Here is a 19,438-nt window from a genome sequence, read left to right as displayed (position 1 = left end):
CTCTCATCTACCTCCCACTGTAGGCTGAACTCTCCATGTAACAGAGTTAATTATATGTATTTTAAAGCAAATGGAAAAAGATACCAGCTTAAAAAAAGGAGGGAATAAGAGATGAAGGAGGTAGTCTAAAACTGTAAAAAAAAAAAAGTATAGTTATGCATACGAGCATATAGACTCACCTCTAAGGGTACAGCTTAAGAACTAATCATGGGGCTCCAAACCCATAAGAATTGGTGGTATAAACACCATCTTCAATGTTAGAATGATCAACTTAAATGTTAAAGGCAACAGATAGACCAGCCTAAGTTTAAAAGGGACGACATAAATAACATCAAATACCCAGTAAAAATAATATAATTAAAAAAGGAAGGAGGGGCCAACATGGGAAGCAGTCCGCACAGTCGACTCCTAGAATGACTTTCGCAGTAAATAACACTCTGACCTCAGAATCAACCCTAAGGCCTCCTGGTTGGGCTGAAAGGACTGCAAGAGCATCTCAGGCATGGAAAGACAAGACTCTGCAGAAAAAAAAAAAAAAAAAAAAAAAAACAACCCTACACGGAGGATCTCTGCAAGACCTCAGAGGTCATTAAAGAAGGAGACGCTCTTCTCTGAAGGGAGAGGAGAACATCCTCTTTGCTCATGGCTGTGTCCAAATAACGACGGAGTCTATGATCACAAAAGGCCTCCATAGCTAGCCCTGGCAGCTCACGACAAGAGCCTCGGGTAATCACTGACATCGTAATAAAATGAGTATTAATTGTTAAAGGAACAACAGTAGTCAATGCGCACTTGCTCCCCAGGTGGGACCTCTGTCCCTATTGAATCGCAATATGAGAATTGACTGTAAATTCTCTCCCCAAACTGTTCTTTATATATTCTGTGTGGGTGTGGGGGTAAATTGTTGAACTCTATGATTAGCATAGAGATGGTCCTCTATATAAAAAAGTCACACTAAAAATGATCCATAATGAAGAAGGAGATGGGAGAGGGAATGGGAACGTGGGAAGGCAGTGGGGAGCGGCGGGGGACATGAGGGAAAGAGCCACTGTATTCCTAAAGCTATATCTAATTAAAAATGCATTCATTAAATTAAAAAAGATTTATTTATTTATTTATTTGAAAGAGATAGAGAGAGGCAGAGAAAAAGGTCTTCCATCCACTGGTTCACTCCCCAGATAGCCACAATGGCCAGAGCTGCGCCATTCCAAAGGCAGGAGCCAGGAGCTTCTTCCAGGTCTCCCATATGAGTGCAGGGTCCTAAGAACTTGGGCCATCTTCTACTGCTTTCCCAGGCCATAGTGGAGAGCTGGATCAGAAGTGGAGCAGCTGGGACTAGAACCAGCACCCATATGGGATGCCGGCACTGCAGGCAGCAGCTTTACTGGCTAAGCCACAGCACCAGCCCGAATTTTATTTAAATAAAGCTATTATTTAAAAAAAAACTTCTGGGCCTTATTAAATAACTCCAGTAACATGATTTCTATGATTGAAAACATGGATATAGGATGTATATGTTGATCCAGCCTTGGATAAACTCAGTAAGTTGCAGAGTAATAAATTTCTCCATATTATTGTATCTGAGTCTCAGCAGGCATAAAACCTTTGAAAAGACAAGTTCAAGTGTTTACTGAAGGATTTAAATGTACTGTGAATGGGCTTAGAATGATCTCTATGTTACTAGACTGTCATAGTTATTCCAAAATGAAGTACTTTCATGCTATGCAATTAAGAGTACCATGAAATAGAATTTTATTAATATCCTTTTCTGTTCATTGTAAAGGCATTATTAAGTACAGCTTCCTTCAAATATAATTATTAAAATGCTAAAATATATCCAACATATTACAACCGAGTAAAGCATAGTTCCATTTAAAAGATAAATTATAAGCAATTCAATAAATTTAAAATCATTCTAATAGTGTTCTTTCATATCCAAAAGTAGATATATATTCTGAAAGTGGTAATTGTTTTATAAAACTACTTCCTTAGTATTAAGCTAGATATTTACTCAAACCAAAACAAATACTGAAGATTCTCATGCCAGCCACTTCTTTCACACATAAGAAAACTGATACCTAAAGTGGTTAAGTTTTTGCAAAAAAATCATTAAGAAATCCATAGTTGGAAACCCAGTTCCCTAGTTCCCAAGATTAGGACACTTTCACGGTACCAAAATCCCAAAAACTACCTGAAAATCTGTGAGCACGTAGAGGGATATTAAGTTTATACATCTATTGAATGTTTCTATATTTGGATATGCATTATTTGCTCATTTCTATCTCTGACGTTAATTTTCAAGCGTTGAGATTCTAGCATGCTGTAATCATGTGTATCTATACAACCATACACAGTTAACTCACTCTCAACTTATTTGAGCACATTTTTTAAAAGGATCACCAATGAGATTAAAATACAACTAGTAATAATTTAAAAACTGTTAAATACCCAATGCAAAGCTTGGGAAAACCTTCATCTACATGACCCAATGAGTTCTTCATGAGGAAACCCCACATCGTGTACACTTTGAAATCAGGGTTCTTTATAAACCTAAGCACAGAGAGCCTCCTTGTAGCATTCACCAACTATACCTCAGCTCCTGAAGGAAGCTCGTGAAATGATTGTTTTTACTGGCTCTGTGTCAGAGTTCCACGGCAATCTGCAGAGGTTAGTTAAGGATCTCTCTTCTTGTACTTTCTCGTCTCCATGGAAATCTTTCCAGAACTGCCCTGCCACAATTATTTATTTCCTTCTTAATCAAACCTCCTGCTCTCTGGAAAGTTTCTGTTTATCTATTTTTCAATAAGGTGTCAGTTACTAATAGGTTTGAGTGGAGTTGGGTAATAGTGAGTTCTTTGCATTTTAAAAGCGATGGTTCCTTTTGCTCAAAATTTCTCTAATTAACATGGAGAATGAGTGTGGTCCTTCTCTATATAGGCTACACTGTGCCCCAACCTCCTCCCAGGGCCACCAAGGACTCCTGACCTCCTACATTCCAGCAATCAGGGGTCAGCAACTGGGTGCCCCACTTGTGAAAAGCTGTTGACCTCTGGGAGGAAGCTAGTTTGGAAGCAAGTGTTAATTTTCAGAATGTGACTGGTCTTGATAGCAGCACCCTCACCCCATCTCGATGTCCCTTGGAATGTTTTCTGGTCAAGGGGCCTAGAAGTAATCTGTCATCACTGGTCAGTGGTGCAACAGCTCATTCTTGTATCTATCTTTGTGTTTCTCCCCTGGACGTGAAGCAAAACACGCCCCGCCATCCTCCTCCTTTCACATTCAAGTTCTCATGTGTTCAACATTTGTCAGGGCCTTCACCTTCAGTGACATGGTCAACACACCAAGAAATTATATCCAACATGTGGAAAGTGAACAGCAGGCCCATTTCTTCCTGCCTCATGATTTAGAATTCATTTATATTTGGTGTATGTGTTCTGTGCTTATTCCTGGAACAATAGCTACAGACACTTAAAATAATTACCCTCCAAAATCCACAAAATGGCTTAATAACACACTTTAATATAGTTTCTTAAGCATTTTTAATAAAATACAGACATATAATTATCAATGTACGTATGCCATTTAATATAATGATAAAAAGCTAGTCTTTGAATGACATGGTGATTGATATTTACAGTAAAACCCAATGGAAACAGCATTTATACAATACTGCTGAATTTTATCCCCCCAAAAATTTGTAAGAAATTCCACTCACATTGTGATGTTATCTCAAGTTACCAACAACAAAAAGGAAGATATTCTCCTAATTAGTACATACAAGTATATAGATATTCTTTCCATGTTTCCACAAGCTGAAAAGGCCTCTTTTTTCCTTAAATTTTATCAAGCATCAAGACTGGGACAAACTCATTCTCAAAACCTTTTCCCAAATCTTTGTCAAGCTATTAGTATCACATACAAATGTCTTAAATGGATCTACCTATTGCAGATATTTTATGTCCCTTCATGCTATTATTAAATTTAAAAATGGATACTAGTTTGATGAACCAATGCGGAACCCATAAGGCAATTTATCAGTTTCTCTAGAGTCACATCCTGTGCAAATTCTGTTCAAACAGTATATTCCCCTAAATATATCACACTCACACTATTTTAAAGTAAAGAAGGAAATCAGGAGCTAAATCATTTAAACTAAGGATTCGTTAGAACAATCCTGTTTAGCATTTTAAGGAAAGCACAGTCTTTTCACTTGTTGAGTATATGAAAGATACTGAGGTGAGGGGAAAACACATCATTTTGATTTCTCGATAGAAGGGGAATGCACCTCATCACCCCCTCTTACCCTTTTCTGTTTAACTTGCAATGTGCTATCAAAGCTACTTGTTTTGAACTCTTAAGCCACTGATACATTACTTTAGGGATTTAGAAAAAGTAACGTTTTCATTTCTGCAGTTCTCAGGTTAGGTTAATAGTTTTATAGCGCCTCTATCATAATTAGTATCTTCCTCTTTAGTCCTCCAAGAGGGCCTTTATTGTAATGGGCTTTGGCCTTCGTACTACAACCCCAAAAAGACAGATTGCTGAAGATAACCCCCTTAAATTCCTTACTGGGTTATTTAACACCATAAAGGCCCTGAACCTATCTGGGGAAAGACTCAGTCAGGGAACAAGGTTCAGGAGGGAGATCTCAATCTGCAAGAGTTAGGAGACATAAGTAGCATAAATGCTTTTTCCTTACATATAGAGTGTAGATCAGGAAGCTCAAAGCTAGCTGAAGAAGTACCCTAAATTAAAAAACAAACTATACATAAATCAAGGGATGGTTAACAGTATTATTCCTCTAGATTTAAAAAGAGATATTTCTCTTTGGAATCATAGAATTTGAGGTGGATTTATTTTCTTATTGCCATATCATTCATATCACATTTTCCTTCCCTGGTGAAAACCAGATTTAAAAAATGTTTATAGAACATTTTTAATGGTCTATTTGATAAAGTAAATAAACTGGCAAAAAAATTCAAAACACTGGAAATTCATTCTCTGCGGATGAGTAAGTACCACTTATATGCTCAATGGAAAGTGAAAAAATTCACAAGCCTCTCCTCCACCTTCCTTAAGAAAATAGCAATTATTATGGGTTATGAGTTTTTATAGACCCAAGGTCATATAATATCTGTGGTAAATAAAAACAAGCAGGAATGCAAAAGCTAATCCTTCATGATTACAAATGCCTCAGAACTAAGACTAAGACTCCAACTGGATTTTGTACTTTTGGTTTTCACACTGTGTCCAAGAATAACATAAATCACAAAATTCGATATGCTGGTTACTGCTGGTTATCAACACTCAAGTATGGAACTGTTTAGAACATTTTTCTGACAAATTAAGTTATAAGTCTTCATCTGGTTAGTATCATCGCCAAGTTTTGAAATGAGTCAGAGAATGATGGTTAAAAATACTGCATGAATGCCAATACACTGTGCCCCCGGATGAATGAGGATGAACAAGGAGAAATAATAGAGGCTGCGATACTCCACATGCCATGTATATACAGTCTACATACATACCAAAGATAATTACAATCTCACCATGAGAAAGTCAAAAATCTCAGTGAGCCTTCATTTTCTATTATATGTACATTTTACAAGCTACAGATAGCTTTCTTTCCACCTTGCTTTAAAAAAAGAAGGAAGAAAATACATTAGACAGATTCAAATGTATTTTAACTTAGAGGTTGCATCAGACCATATGTGCAGACACTTGAGATGATGACAGAGTTAAGCTTCCTAGGGTCCTGGAGTCAAAGAAACTCTGCTGACCCCCACTGCTAAGCAGGTGCACTCCTTCCACAGGGGGCAACATCTGCCGATCAGTCATGGTCCCACTCGGTGAGGATCCCAAGAAACTTCCTTGGGAAGAAACAATTTTCTCAGGGCTGGCAGCCAGTTTAGGGGATGTGGAGAAGTTATATCCATACAAAGCACAGGGACTGTGCAACCTGAAAGTGTTATAGGAGCCCTGATGGGTCTGGTTAGTAGCAAAGGCGTTGGTGGAGGGTGAAGGCATGATATACTGGAGCTGAGGTGACATCCCCGAAATCTGCATGGACAAGCTGGTCTGTGGGCAGCTGAAGGTGTCGCCATCAGTGCCACCCATGGACATGTTCACGGAGGTGCTGCTGCTCACGCCCACATAGGAAGGAGTCCTTGGTGGGGCGAAGGTCTCGCCGGACTGGTTTGTGAGCCTGTTGTAGGTCTCCGCCAAGGATGTGCTGTATCGGTTGAGGGCAAGGCCTGAGCGGGCGCAGGTGGAATAGTCAGCCGGGGCCAGACTACACAGTTGGCTGGTGTTAGGCCCCAGATGAAAGGCAGGAGAGGAGCAAGAGGAGCCAGACAAAAGGTGAGGGTGGGTGGCAGGGACAGCATTCCCAGAACTCTGGAGTAAGGTGGAAGAGCTTGCATTGCCTAGAAAAGAAGTTGAAATATAAAGAACGACTCCACAGCCATCTTTTCCTTTTAATGCTGAAAATATGATAAGACACAGCTTGTTACAAGGTGGGGGTGGGGAGAGGGCTACAAAGATGAAAAGAAAATGGTATTGGTTTCAAGAAACTTACAATTTAATTGAGTTCAGATTGAAATAATTTAAACACAGGTCCTCACAATATTTTAGGACATATTCTCTCTATATATATTTTTTTACAGAATAGGAGACTACCACATAGGATTTTTCCATTTTTTCCCTCAATTAGGTTTCTCAAAATTATCTTATTTGCTGTAATAAATATTACAAATACTAAATAGGCCAGCAACTTTAAAATATGTTTCATCTCCTTCTGTATCTTGTTTCAAAAGTATAACCAACTCTTCTACCCAGCTTTTACCCTTTCTTTCAGCAAAATTTACTCTGGATCAAAATTTTTTCTTGCAAAGAAAAGAAAGCACCTGAAAGGAAAGAGCTAAACTGGTCCAAGGCATGCACTGCCTCAAACATATCTGTGGCTCCTAACTGAATGCTTGTGTGTATCAATGTGACTCCATCATACAGGTTTTAGCAATGCAATAGGGCAATAGCCTACTGTTTCAAAAATCAAATTTCCAACCGGAAAACATGTTGGTGAATCATGTACTAACACAAGAACAGAGGTCCAGCAAATAAACAGACCCGTGAAACTTAAGAGAGGGTAGCTGACCCTGCGTCCAATCAATAACACTGATGGTGGCTGACTCCCCACTCTGGATTCCCTGGCAGATTGATGTTTGCAAATCTGACAGAACTTAGGAGAGAAGGGAATTCCAAAGAGGTGAATAGGTTGTAAAACCTTCATTGCTGCAGCAATGGTGTTTTATATAGCTTCTCAAAATAATCTACATGCCCAATCTAACCAATGATAATTATCTAAAACCAACATGTGAAATTCTCACTGGAAGCTGAGCAGGATCTTGGTAAAAAGCCTGACTACAGGAGTGAGCTGAGAGTCCTACCTACTGAGTAGACATGAGAGAAGGAGCCATCCCTTTCTTTGCAGCTCCCGCTAAGAGAACATTAGCTCTGAGGCTGTGGGAACTATTCAGAGATGAGCCCAGGGAGGATACCATACAGAAAACAGATGAATTCTATAGTAGGGTGATGGTGATGAGGTTGCCATTACAGGAATAAATAATAACTTCTGCAGTTTTTAGCACTTGGCATCTGGGCAGGAACTAGCTCCATGTACATTCAGCAGACTCTGTGAATTACCTTGCTTGGGAATTCCAGGGATATCTTCAAAGGTGAGAGTCCGTAATGAAGGTCTCCAGAATGCGTATGACTCCACCAGGGCTTCCAAACCCATTCTAAATGGAAGGGTCAGGATGGGGGTGGACAAATGAAATTTAGTTAAGAACAGTTGGAGCTTTCACCAGTACAGGCATTTCAGAAAACAACAGCCATATTGTCAGGATGCCCCACACTAGCAAGCTAGGAGCTTGCTACAAGCAGAAAGAAATGCTTTGGAGATGGGTTACCATTCAGTCACCAGGAGCACAAGAAAACAAACTACCCAAGACACCTGTCAATAGTCTCAGAAAATTAATCCGACATGGGGATGAAGAGCTGTCCCCCTGGCCTAAGGACTGAGGTGGAGAGAGTCTATCCAGGCTGCTGTGAGTCCCAGGCTCTGCTGTGATCTGGAATGTTCCCTCTCTCCAGCCACATAAATTCTCCCTCTAGTGAGGAAGCTGTAGTCACCGAAGGATGACTTGCAAAACCACCTATCTTCTAAGGAACACTGGTTCCTTTCCCATCATTTGGTGGCTGGGCAGACAGCTCAGGAGATCAACCATCCAAAGAAACCTGACCTCTCTCAGGGACACAATGTCCACTACCACCCAGTGCAGCAGGCTGAACTCTGCTTAAAACAGCAAGAAGGGCCAGGAGAGGGCAGCACCTGTCTCTCCCGCCAGTGTGTAGGGCTATCTGGTATATGAAATCAGTATAAGAGGTCTCTAAGAAGTCCATGGAAAATGCACAATATGGAAACACTATGTATTTCAAATAAATTATGTGTCAAAGCAAAAAACATATTTTAATTCCATTTCCACAAACTATTTGAACTACCATTGCCGTTCAAACATGTTATAACATGTTGTCATGGGGCTGGCGCTGTGGCGTAGCAGGTAAAGCTGCTGCCTGCAGTGCCAGCATCCCATATGGGTGCTGATTCGAGTCCCAGGTGCTCCACTTCCAAACCAGCTCTCTGCTATGGCCTGGGAAAGCAGTAGAAGATTGTGCAAGTCCTTGGGCCCCTGCACCTGTGTGGGGGACCTGGAAGAAGCTCCTGGCTCCTGATCAATGCAACTCCAACCATTGCAGCCAATTGGGGAGTGGACCAGCAGATGGAAGACCTCTCTCTTTTTCTCTCTCTCTCTCTGCCTCTGCCTCTCCTTCTCTCTGTGTAACTCTTTCAAGTAAATAAATAAATTTTTATTTAAAAATGTTATCTTAAAGCCCAGACACACACTTAATAGATTACAAGACAAACTGGGTATGGGCTACATGCTATACATGTATTTTAAAATAGGGGCAACTACTCTAAACACGTATCTGAGTCCCTTCCTATCACAGTGATTCAGAGTTTCTCTTTTTTATATCAGGTACCTAATTCTTCTGGGTTCTGAGACTGAAACCTCTCACTCAACTAGCTCATGTTCGAGACAGTCACACCTGAGACCTCACCACTTGTCCATAAGCAATTTGTTAGTCTAGGTGACACTGCTCTTTTCATTTAACTTACACCACTTCCTGAGGCATTAAGTGCTATTCAGACATCTCTTGTGACTGTCAGAGAGCCTTAGTATCTTATTGTAGGTGCTACGTCATCTAGGTTAAAACTATAAACCAAGATGAGAGTAACCATACCAAAATACCACATCACTTACATATTATAGTGAAAGCTCTCCAGACCCCAGAGGAACAGATTTGTACTGATGAAATTATCACACACTACTCGCCCTTCTGTTCTCAGGTTTTACCTACAGAATTTGCTTCCTTTGAGTGTGCAGGGTACATCTCTGTTAATTTATGGATTTCTGTCTTCAGTCAATGAAGAGCATGACAGGAGAAGGCTGTGCATGTGTGAGGAGTAGTATGTGCCTGCACAAGCTTGCATACACGAACACATCTCGTTATGAGACCATACATGCATGTGACTCACCTCTTAAGTCATAGACTCAGAGGTGCCACTATGGGAGGGCTTCAGAGAGAGGTTCCCAACCCACCGAGGAGCTAGAGTTGGATATCAAAGTGTGGGCAGGGCACAGAGGAACCTGCACCTGCTTTACCTGAGCCACCTAAGAGGGAGAACAGAATCTGGCCCCTGATATAAATGATGTGCCACACAGAAGATTATTTAGTGTAAAGGACAATAGATTCAGCTCAGGAGAACTGGACTGTTGATTGCAACATACTAAATCTCATTGTGTGACCTTAAATCAATGTCTTCACTGCCTGCATTTCAGTTTCCCATAGAGTGACAGTTAGACTGCAAAAGCTCTGAGACCCCTTCCAGCTCTGAAATTGTTTCATTCTGAATGTTTCCAAATCAGACATCTTATGGCCATTATAAGTGGTCAAACTACAATCAAAATCCAAGATCATGCCAATCAATAATATACTTTGTACATTAAAAATACAGATTTCTAGGGAGTGAGGAAGGCTTGGTTAGCCTCAAAATGCCATGTTGCCTGCTGTACAAGACAATTTCAGTGTTTTGTGGGTTTTTTTTTTGCAGCAAAATACACTATCTTTTAATTTCATTGTCTCAGGAGCATTTTGAAGTATCCTTGTATTTAATTCTGAAATTATGAATGGTGAGTGCTGTTTAGCTGGTTACCCTACATTTGAATACAAAATTTTCACTACTTCCTAGCATCAAGATGTTTCAAAATGCAAAAGACTCAGGAAACATTTTTATTTTTAAAAACTGCTTTTTTTTACTACCACATAGGTGAGTTTTGATGTCGGTAATTTTAAATATTAAAGACATCAAAGTGGATACTAAGATAATTATGAAGTATCCACTAGACTTTGAAATTTGTTAACCATAGGGATATGCACTGCTGCATAATATTTGCTTTACAATGCAAACTTTATTATGCTTCAAATGTAAATTTGTAAGCCAAATTCTGGGCAGAAGTTATTGATGCTCACAAATACATAATCTAAGCTTTAAAGAGATGCTCCAAAGGTGGTATTTCTACAAGCGATCTGATTCTAAACTACTGATATTTTTCCAGAGGCTGCTAATTCACACTGCAAGTTCCAGAAAGGATTTCAGATATTTTGCAGGAAACAGTTATAAAATATTTATTAGCTGAATCTGGACTTTTGTTAAAAAGCCTTCATTTTCTCCAGTAATGGAGACTTTTCCCGTCTAGTCAAAGAAAAGATAAAAGGCACCTCCTGCAGGAGTGTAGCCAAGGCGATAATTTATACAAGATGCCTTTGAACAATTTCCACATTTTATCACCACCTTAATTTATGCTATCAAATGGCCAAGTTTATTTAGTAAAATGGTTATGTTTTTCCTGAAGTATTTAAAGAGAAGAAATTTTTGTACCTTCCTGAGTAAAAACTTTTATAGGGTCAAACTTAAGGCCTAACTGAAGAATGAAACTATTCTCAGCACATAAATTCTCTCTCACATAGCAAATGTCTTGCAGGAGAGCTTTCAAGGGCCGAAGCTACTGATTCCTATAAAATAGGCTGTGGAGCTGTAAATAGCCAGGGAAGGATAATTTTTAATTAAAGCAAATCATTTTATAAAGTTTAAACAATCACACAAATCCATGTTTACTTCTTGTCCTACATAATTTGTTTATTTCATTTATGGAGAAAAATAAAAATAAAATTTGTTTTTAAAAAGAGTAACAACAGCACAGCAGAACAAGGAGTATTAAATGAATACACTGAACCTTTCTCGTGGGTTTTATTCCCTACTACTGTACACAAAAAAATTACAATTTCCTCCATGTTCCCAAAAGCACTGTACCATCCACCACATCTTACATATAATTAGGGCTATTTTTAAGAGAAAATAACACAGAGATCACAAATTAAAACGGACTAAATTCCCTCTTCTCTGTGTTTATCATTGGAAAATATTAAAATCAGATTTTTAAAAATGGGAAATGTTAGCTGACAGATACTTAGCATTCCAAAGTGAGCAATGAAGAACCCATCTGTGATAAGCAAGAAAAATAATTTCAGTGAGAAAAAAAAAAGTAGAAACTTTATTTCACCAGCCAGAAAACTACATAGAGGCCCAACGTGCTTAGTACGTATCTGTACTAAGATATTATTTAAACACTTGGAACAAAATTTAAAAATTAAATATTAACAAAATTTATTACATGTTTAAATATAATTCATTATTTACCACATCTCTATTAAAAACATTAGCACTATTAGAACCAGGAAAGAAACAGTAGCAAACACTACAGATGCCATGCCTATATATCCTTGAAACAGGCAAAAGGTAGGTAAAACCCAAATCAAACCTAGCATCTTGATCTTACCATACTGAACAGGCTTAGTAGTTTATTTTCACCATTGCCACTGATTGTTTTTCCACTCATCAAATTTAAATAACCAAATGTCCTTTTATTGTACTCACATATCCAGAATTCATCCTAAAAACTTGATATATGCATCTATCATCCCATTTCCACTTGTAGAAGGCTCACTCACTATTACTATCTATCTAAAATATGCTTTAAAAGTTTAATTTATTGCTTACTAAAGGAACTGGGAAGGCACAAGCAGCATGACCTCTGGTGCCATCAACAGTGAGGTCTTTGCAAGAGCAGATAGCTTGGACATCATTTCTGGTGCACCCTCTCCACATCTGTCTTACTCTCCTGAAATTTTTGTGAGTTTTAATAAATTCCTTCTCTCTTCAAAAAAAAATGAACTAAAAGCACAGAAGATTCTTAAATGGATAAAGACTATTCTGCTATAGCCAAAATCATAAAAAAGAAAAAAAATCACCAAAGCATTTGTCAAGGCAGAAACGGAATCAACCTGAAGGTTCCCTTTAGCAATCTGCACTAAGTGACCATTTCAAGTTACAAAATTATGGTTCAGCTTGCATTTAATTTTCAGAAACTCCTCTGAAAAACAAGTTAACCAGTAACTACTGTAACATTAACAAAGCTATGCAAATTTTTTTCTCTACATTGAAACAAACAGAGAAAAAGACAAAATAATTTAATACAGGAGACAACTATACTGCACTACAAGAGTCATCAAAAAGTTCATGGAAAAATACAATTAAAAGACAACAGTTTGGGGGTGCAAAAGTTTTTGAAATCCATATATACTTTTTCAATGATGCCAATTTTCCATGAACTTTTTGAAAACCCTTGTGCCAGCAAAGCTTCCCACCAAGAGAAGAATTTGAGAGGGAAGCCCTTCTATTAGTCTTACTAATCAACCAGTACTAAGTTAAATGTCACTCTACTTCTTTAGCATTCTAGTTGCATTCTATTTCTTATACTCATGATGTGTAAATGATGTCACTGTGTTAAAGAAAAAAAAAAGATGACATTAAGTCTCTGCGAGCATTGAGTGTATTCTGAGAAAACGATTTTGTCATATACCCTGACCAATTAATCAGCTGAAAGAATTAAAAATTAAAAATCTGGACTATTATCTCACTGTTTTCTCCCTAAAATTTCAAATGAAATTGTGTCTAGAAGTGAAGACTGAATTTCATTTAGACACAGCCTACGTGTGTCAGCTTTAATGCCAACTTTTCAAGGAGCATTAGAATAATTTGGGGAGTAAAGTCATAAAAATTGCTCAAACACTTACAAAAAATCTTTTTAAAATTTTTAAGTCAAAACCTTATTACCCTAAAAAGGCATTTTGAGAACTTATTCTGTTATTACTTTCTATTACTTCTAACAGTTATTTTAGAAAATGTTTCACTGAACTGTATTGGAATCAATTCATATGAATAAATTAAAGAACTCTTGGCACACAGACTAGATGATCTGCTTTTTGATAAAAGTAATGGAGTGGAATTCATTTTTGTAGCTCTCCTACTTAGTACAAACACAGTAAAACACAACACAGAAAAAATAAACAAGTGTGTGGTTGTCAGCAGAGCCAAGACAAATTTGGAAACTAAAGAACATCAGCTCTCTTGGCAATAGGTAGTGTTTCATATTCCAGTTGGACATCTGAATTAACAAGAGACCCCATGATACTCCCCAGACAGAATCAATAGACAGTTGTGTCATCACTATGGAAATACTAGACCAATACTAAAGGCAGTTGGGATACTGAGGCCCCTGGGCCTGTAACTGCAGGCTTCTTCAAGGCTCCTTCAGAAACAACACACAAAGTACACCCTAAGAGCTTCCATCTTCACCCCCACATCATGCATGAAAATTCATGTTAGGGCAGGCTACACCACTACATCCAAAAATAAATAACCTCCAAGGTACAACTATATGAGCAAAAATCAGAAATGATTTCAGCACCATATCAGTGAATTGAACTGTTTACTTGGTAATAGAAAATTCATAATAAATATCAAATATGTTTCTCATATTTGGAATGTTCTTCACTGACACATACCTGTTACGCCCAGAGTCTCGGAAGCCTTTGGCAAATGGGTTTCTATCTATCTTCAGCCGAGTAATCTGTAGAATAGAAAAAAAAATCATATCAAATCTCACATACACATCAAGTAAAGGTTATTGAAAGCAGAAATGATTGCAGAACTGCGTATGATTCAAAAATTAATTGTTGATGGAGTCTACTGTTTCTCTATTCTGAGTATTTAATATTTTATCAGTAAAGCTAAAGAAAATTTCAGAAATCATCCAGAATATTCAACTATTATGAGGAAGACACTTCACTCCTTTTTAATCTCCACCGGGAAAAGAATGTTTTGCTTTTACTTTCCTGATAAAGAAGACTGAACGGTCTGTGAATTACTTACTGTATGTTTGACAACCAGAGAATTCTCAATGAATTCTGTGATATGGTTTAGATCTGTTTCCCTTGCAGGGGAACACCTAATTCCCAACTCGTACTTAACAGCTTAACTTACATGTTACTTAACTTACATGTTTGAATGTTAAGACTCTGTGCTGCCTTCTCTTCCTCAGAATTAGGTAATACACACACTCCATTATTTTTCTGCCTCTCTGTTTTCACATCTCCTCTAATCTTCTTTGTGACTATCATCTCAAAGTTTTTTTCTTTCATTTTTTATCTGTGGAGTCTGAACCTGGTCAGAGTGCTACAGAGAATGAGTAACCAGAGTTAACTAATACATGAAGGTCCTTCTGGCACTGAATATCATACATGCAGAAGAAATAAGTATGTTTTAACGTTAACTAGAGCTCCAATTTGCTGACTCATAACCAGCTTCTTGCCCACTAAGATGCCAAGATATTGAGGGGAATAATTTTAGAAATGGCCTAATCATCTCTATTAAGTTTTTTTAGTTATGCCATCCTGAACTTGATTCTAATAAATAATAATCCCATCTGTTTCTTACCAAATCCCTGCTTTGTCAGAGAAATTAACAGCCTGTTTTCTAAGAGGCACATTGTGTTTTGTTTCCCAAATACCGTGGCTTAATGAAATCTGTAAAGTTAATGAACAAACTTCTGACTGCAGCACTTAGTCTGAAATCTGCTGGCCAACATTAGGGCATGGAAAGGCTTCTTTGTAAAGTGATCTGCCGTCCCTAATACAGTTTACACATATTCTCAGTCATTCACCCACACTGGATGCTGGTGTTGCAGGCAGCAGCTTTACCTACTGTGCCACAATGTTGGCCCCAGTAGTCAGAAAATTTAAAAGTGAGTATGATTGGATTTTGTAAAATTCCCTTCTAATTTTCCATCCTCTTAATCAACCTGTCAGTGTTTGCTAGTCACCAACACATGCCAAAACCCCATTGCACAGCACTTACTGTATCACAGAGGGTGGGAAAAAATATATACACAGATGGGTCTGGCACTGTGGCATAGCAGGTAAAGCACCAACTTGAGTCCCAGCTGCAGCACTTCTGATCCAGCTCCCTGTTAACGCACCTGGGGAAGCAGCAGATGATGGCCCAAGTACCTGGGCTCCTGCTCCCATGTGAGAGACCAGAGAGAAGCTCCTGGCTTCAGATAGGCCCAGCTCCGGCCATTAGGGCCATCTGAAGAAAGAACCAGTGGATGGAAGCTCTCTCTTTTATGTCTCTCACCCTCTCTCTGTAACTCTGACTTCCAAATTAATAATTAAAAAAATACATACATAACACACAACACAATTAACTTGTGTGTACACAAGATATAGAAAAGATGAACTCAGGCAATTAAAAAGCATATTAAATATCTCTATTTTCTCTTTGTGAATTAATTTTTTTCCCAAGAAATCATCTCTACCTAATATATTTCTTTTTTTTTTTTTTTTGACAGGCAGAGTTAGACAGTGAGAGAGCAAGACAGAGACAGAGAGAAAGGTTTTCCTTTCCGTTTCTACCTAATATATTTCAAGGGTATCTTCCTAGAGCCTAGGAAGACTAGAAGGGTTAAAGGAGTTTGGATTTTAAAAAATAGGGAAAGCTAGGTGTGGTTCATTTTAGTGACAAATATACTAATATGGGATTTTAATAATGGGGGAAATTTCATTTATGTTTTATAAATTTTTGAATATTCTGAAATAAAATATATTTTAAAAGAGTATCTTCCAAATTCTAAAGTTACCCTTTATGTTCCTTCCTAAAAGCCTGTATCACAGAGTGGCAATGTATGAGAGAACAGCTCAGCCCTGGTGAGAACGGGCATCTTCACTCCAGGGAGGGCAGCTGAGCCTCTGAGTCCTAAGGGAGGACACACTGGACAGGATCCAAAGCTCCTGAGCAGTTTTACAACAGAAAGCACAGTGAAGATTATAAAGCCTTACATTTTTAACCGAGATTTATAAGAATGCAAAAGAGGTAGAGAGGCCTAAAACAACTCTGCTGATCACTGGGAATTTTTTAAATCTACCATAGACCACATCATCCTCCATTACATAGCTGCATCTTATGGAAACTTCCTGGAATTGCATATTAAATTGCATTAAACATTTGTTTCTGATCCAGTCCTCCACCTAGGTGACACATGTAAACATAGCCTTAAAGAAACATATATATATTATACATAGAGAAAAACATTTCCCTTCTTAAATTGTTTTCAACTTTATAAAAGTTGATGATCTCTCAGACTATACAATCATTGATCTCTCAAACAATAAGCATGTAAACCACCCTCTCACAATAAAAGCATTCCTTGAAAAAAATAGTACTATTTGTAAAGATGCCAAAATGATTCTACAGGATAAATTCTTCTGAAATATTTCTCATAATTCATTGGCTATAATCTTAAATTAAAATGAATTACTAAATCTCATGCTCCATGATACAATTCACTTTTTAATATGTAACACATGTATTTCCTAGCAATAAACATGCTGATTTTTAATTATGACATCACAATTCATTATCTCAAAACAGCAAGTAAGCCTGTGCTGTCAGCGACAAGACATAATCTTGTCTAAAGAAGCACTTTTTAGGGTATCCTTACTTGGAGAATCACGGAAAAAGAATTGTTATTACTATACATGTACATATATTTATATATATATATAATATGTATATATGGGAATGTCAAAGGTTAATGTGAAAATAAACTTTTTCTTCTATAATTACATTTTGATAACACAGAAAAAGATATCTTACTACTAATAGCTGAAATGAAATGTCAAGAAAGACACCAGTTCTGACAACTCTACCTGCTGATTCTGGTAAGCAGTGACCGTTGTGAAGACAGTTTCTGGAAAGGAGAAGGCCTTTACTCCCTCCCCGGATGGGACAGGCTTGATGGGAGAAAGATCATCTCCACAGTCTTTACGGATGACATGCACTCGAGGTTGGTATTTATGCATAGAATGAAGAATAATCTACATCAAGGAAAGAAAGGCCAGATTTATCAGACTCATCTCCCCAATCGACACGACTAAATATTTAATGTGTAAAAGAAATTCCTGTGGGAAATTAATGTTTTCAAGGAGTCAGAAGTGGCAATTTAACAGGCTGCATCAGAACTGGAGAGGAAGGGCTAGGAAAGTTTTTGCAGAATGCACATAAAAATACAAATTAAAAATCACCATGTCAATGAAACCCTGGTACAACCATGTGAACTTATCAAATGTTTTGTTGTGGAAAATACAAGAATAAATTCTTAAGCATTTTGTGTATAATGGTCCAAAAGGAACAGAATCCAAACCAAAAAAAAAAAAAAAACCAAAAAAAAAACCTGAGATTGAAACAGTTATTTAAATTGTACCAACACCTATTCTCTAAAAATAATTTTTTGCACACAAGATTTTCTTCAGAGAAAATGTTTCCTCTACACATAGAGTACCTAAAATGTAATATATTGGAGTGAAATGGACAGTCTGAATTTTGATAATTGTTAACAGCTCTTGTCTCTTCTGTTGAGGAACAGTGTTTTTTTTTATATACTATCTGTTGAACTCTTTTACTTAGTGTAGGGTTAACTTTACGATCATTGAGTAAACTGAAAGTAGATCTTTGTAAAAACTAAGAGTGGGAAGGAATAGGAGAGGGAAGAGGAAGAAGGGTTAGTGTGTGGGCACAAAGGAAGTTTGCATAGGAAGTATCACTGTGTTCCTAAATCTGCTTATATGAAATACATGAAACTTGTATAAAAAATAAAATTTTTTAAAAGAAAATGTTCCCTCCATCTCTGACCCTAAATGTCCACTCAAGGGTAAGGGGAATATTAAGGATCTGCTTTGTGTGTACCTCACAAAGTTTCTAGTCAGGAGAGCCCAGTATGAAAGCCGCCATCGTAACAAAGCTCCCGAGACTCAAACTCCAGAGAATGGAAAAGCTGGTCCTCTCAGACTCCGGGGGAATCTGATAATATGAGTAAACTACCTCCTAGCCAGTGATTCCATTCCTGAGAATCTATCCTAACTAAGCACTGCACATTCAGAAGAGCTGCTCATGTACAAAGCTGTGCGTCACATTATACATGACGGCAGGTAAACTATCAACCCCTTACATGCCCCATATGAGTAGATTTCCTGGGTAAATGAAAATCCACACAATGGAATACAATGTTACTAATGTTACTAAGAAATCTTTAAACACATAATGAAATACTTCTCTGTAAAAATTTTATTTTTAGACAAAAGCAAGAGCTCCTATCTGATGTTTCAATCCCCAAATGCCCACAACAGCAGGAGCTGGGCCAGGCCAAAGCCAGAAGCCTGGAACACAATTTAGGTCTCTAACCTGGGTGGCAGCCCAAGCACCTGAGCCATCACCTGCTATCTCCCAGGATGCACATTAGCGAAAGCAGGAACTGGGAGCAGAGCTGGGACTCAAACCAAGGAACTCCTATAAGGGGTATGGGTGACCCAAGCAGTAACTTCACCAGTGTGCCAAACACCTGCTCTTCCTTTCTAAGTGATAAATGATAAAAGAAGAAGTAAATTATTTATAAATTTACCACAACTACATAAAAATAGAGTAAAATAAAAAGACCCAAGCAAAGACATGAACAGTAATCATCTCTGGATGTTGGTATTATGGGTGAATTTTTTTCTTCTTTCTAAGTTCTATGCTTTCAAGACTGAGAGGGATAGAGTGAAGAAATAGACTCATCCAATGGGATCTCCTACCGGCTGCTGGGATTCCATATTCAGGTATTTATTAATGAGTTAATTAACAAATCTGTATCTTCCCCGAGATAAAATCTGACTTGATGTTTCTGGGTGTAATGAATTTAGAGGGAAAATAAAATTCTCAGGAAAACTCAGGGGTTAACCTGAGTGATGTTTTTTAGTCTATGAGCAGTACAATAAGCGAAATTTGGAATCTTTGGTCAGGCCAGACATCAACAGTTCTGCACCT

At 37.9% G+C, this 19,438-nt stretch overlaps 1 protein-coding gene across 1 annotated transcript in view; it reads right to left on the bottom strand.

Moving 5' to 3' along the window:
* Positions 1-3,499: 3,499 nt before the first annotated feature.
* The window catches only part of TBX18 (T-box transcription factor 18), a 30,606-nt gene continuing 14,667 nt past the window's right edge, over positions 3,500-19,438 (bottom strand). The window contains exons 5-8 of the mRNA XM_008263171.5: positions 17,287-17,454; positions 14,086-14,150; positions 7,702-7,796; positions 3,500-6,425 (exon numbers count right to left, since the gene is read on the bottom strand). Of these exons, the coding sequence (XP_008261393.5) occupies positions 5,701-6,425; positions 7,702-7,796; positions 14,086-14,150; positions 17,287-17,454 (1,053 nt within the window). The 3' untranslated portion in view covers positions 3,500-5,700. The remainder of the gene's footprint in view (positions 6,426-7,701; positions 7,797-14,085; positions 14,151-17,286; positions 17,455-19,438) is intronic.

Source organism: Oryctolagus cuniculus, chromosome 5, assembly GCF_051225735.1.
Source record: "Oryctolagus cuniculus isolate XC-2025 breed Fujian yellow rabbit chromosome 5, ASM5122573v1, whole genome shotgun sequence".
NCBI lineage: Eukaryota > Metazoa > Chordata > Mammalia > Lagomorpha > Leporidae > Oryctolagus > Oryctolagus cuniculus.
Note: the sequence above shows the minus strand (reverse complement) of the source record. Positions and strands in the feature narration are given on the sequence as shown.